Source organism: Belonocnema kinseyi, chromosome 5 (assembly GCF_010883055.1).
Source record: "Belonocnema kinseyi isolate 2016_QV_RU_SX_M_011 chromosome 5, B_treatae_v1, whole genome shotgun sequence".
NCBI lineage: Eukaryota > Metazoa > Arthropoda > Insecta > Hymenoptera > Cynipidae > Belonocnema > Belonocnema kinseyi.
Window position 1 is genome coordinate 113,506,576 of NC_046661.1, and position 1,052 is coordinate 113,507,627.

Here is a 1,052-nt window from a genome sequence, read left to right on the forward strand (position 1 = left end):
TCTGTCGAAAATGTTATTATTCGGCCATTTAATAATTCAGGAATTTTATTATTCTTATAAATTTCTTCTCCTAAATCTTGCAATGAAAGTGTCGATTTACAAGATTCCAGAAATTTTGAGAATTTTGTTCCACCGATTTTTTTCAGACAGGATAGGATCTAATTTCGTGAGATATTATATTTAAGAGGGTCAAATTATCACACTTTTGCAATATTATTATTCAAATATTAATTTAAAAAAATTAAAATTCATATTTTAGACTTCAAGATGACGCATCCCTTTAATCCAGAGCAACTCACAAAGATGAAGGCATTTACTGAACTCTGCATGAAAAATCCTTCGATTTTGAACATACCAGATCTCGCTTTCATCAAAAACTTTATCAAACATTTCGGAGGTGTAATCCCAGAATCTAGAAGTGAGTCAAAGCCTGAAGAATTCAAGGACAATGAACCAGAAGTGAAACCAGATGCAGAAAGTGAAGAAAGCGATCTTGAATTAGATATGACAGGCGTTCTAGGTAATTTTCAAGTACATGATTCTTCCAGAAGCAACCCTTTCCCGATTTTTTTTCACATACCGTAACACAAAATTTTGATTTTCTCAGAACAGGATAATTTTTGTGCGTAAAACATTTGTTATTCTTATATATCCCGAGTGCATGTTTTTATTTTTCTGAAAAATTGGAAATCTGCTTTTCAATTGCTATCAAAAAACCGGTTTTCAAATCTTGTAAAATTGTAACCTCAACATTCTTGGATGATTTACTCAATGTAAAATTATAGTTCTGAATGTGCAATTCTAAAACATTTTGATTTTTGAGGCGATATAGCCGAATTTCAAATGTCACAATGTAAATATCGCTATAAAATGTTTCAAAATTTCATATTAAAAACCTTGTTAGTCACTTTTAAATTTCATAATATTAGATGCAAATATAAAGCAATTTCATGCATTTGTTGACCTAGAAAAAGCTTTTGACAAGGTAGATAGAAGTAAACTTTGGGAAATTCTGAAAGAGTATGGAGTCAATGGATGGATCCTACAAGCTA

At 30.6% G+C, this 1,052-nt stretch overlaps 1 protein-coding gene across 1 annotated transcript in view; it reads left to right on the plus strand.

Annotated features, from left to right (window-relative positions):
* The window catches only part of LOC117173841 (hsc70-interacting protein-like), a 5,179-nt gene extending 4,549 nt beyond the window's left edge, over positions 1-630 (plus strand). The window contains exons 2-3 of the mRNA XM_033362486.1: positions 260-520; positions 608-630. Of these exons, the coding sequence (XP_033218377.1) occupies positions 268-520; positions 608-630 (276 nt within the window). The 5' untranslated portion in view covers positions 260-267. The remainder of the gene's footprint in view (positions 1-259; positions 521-607) is intronic.
* The last annotated feature ends 422 nt before the right edge of the window (positions 631-1,052 follow it).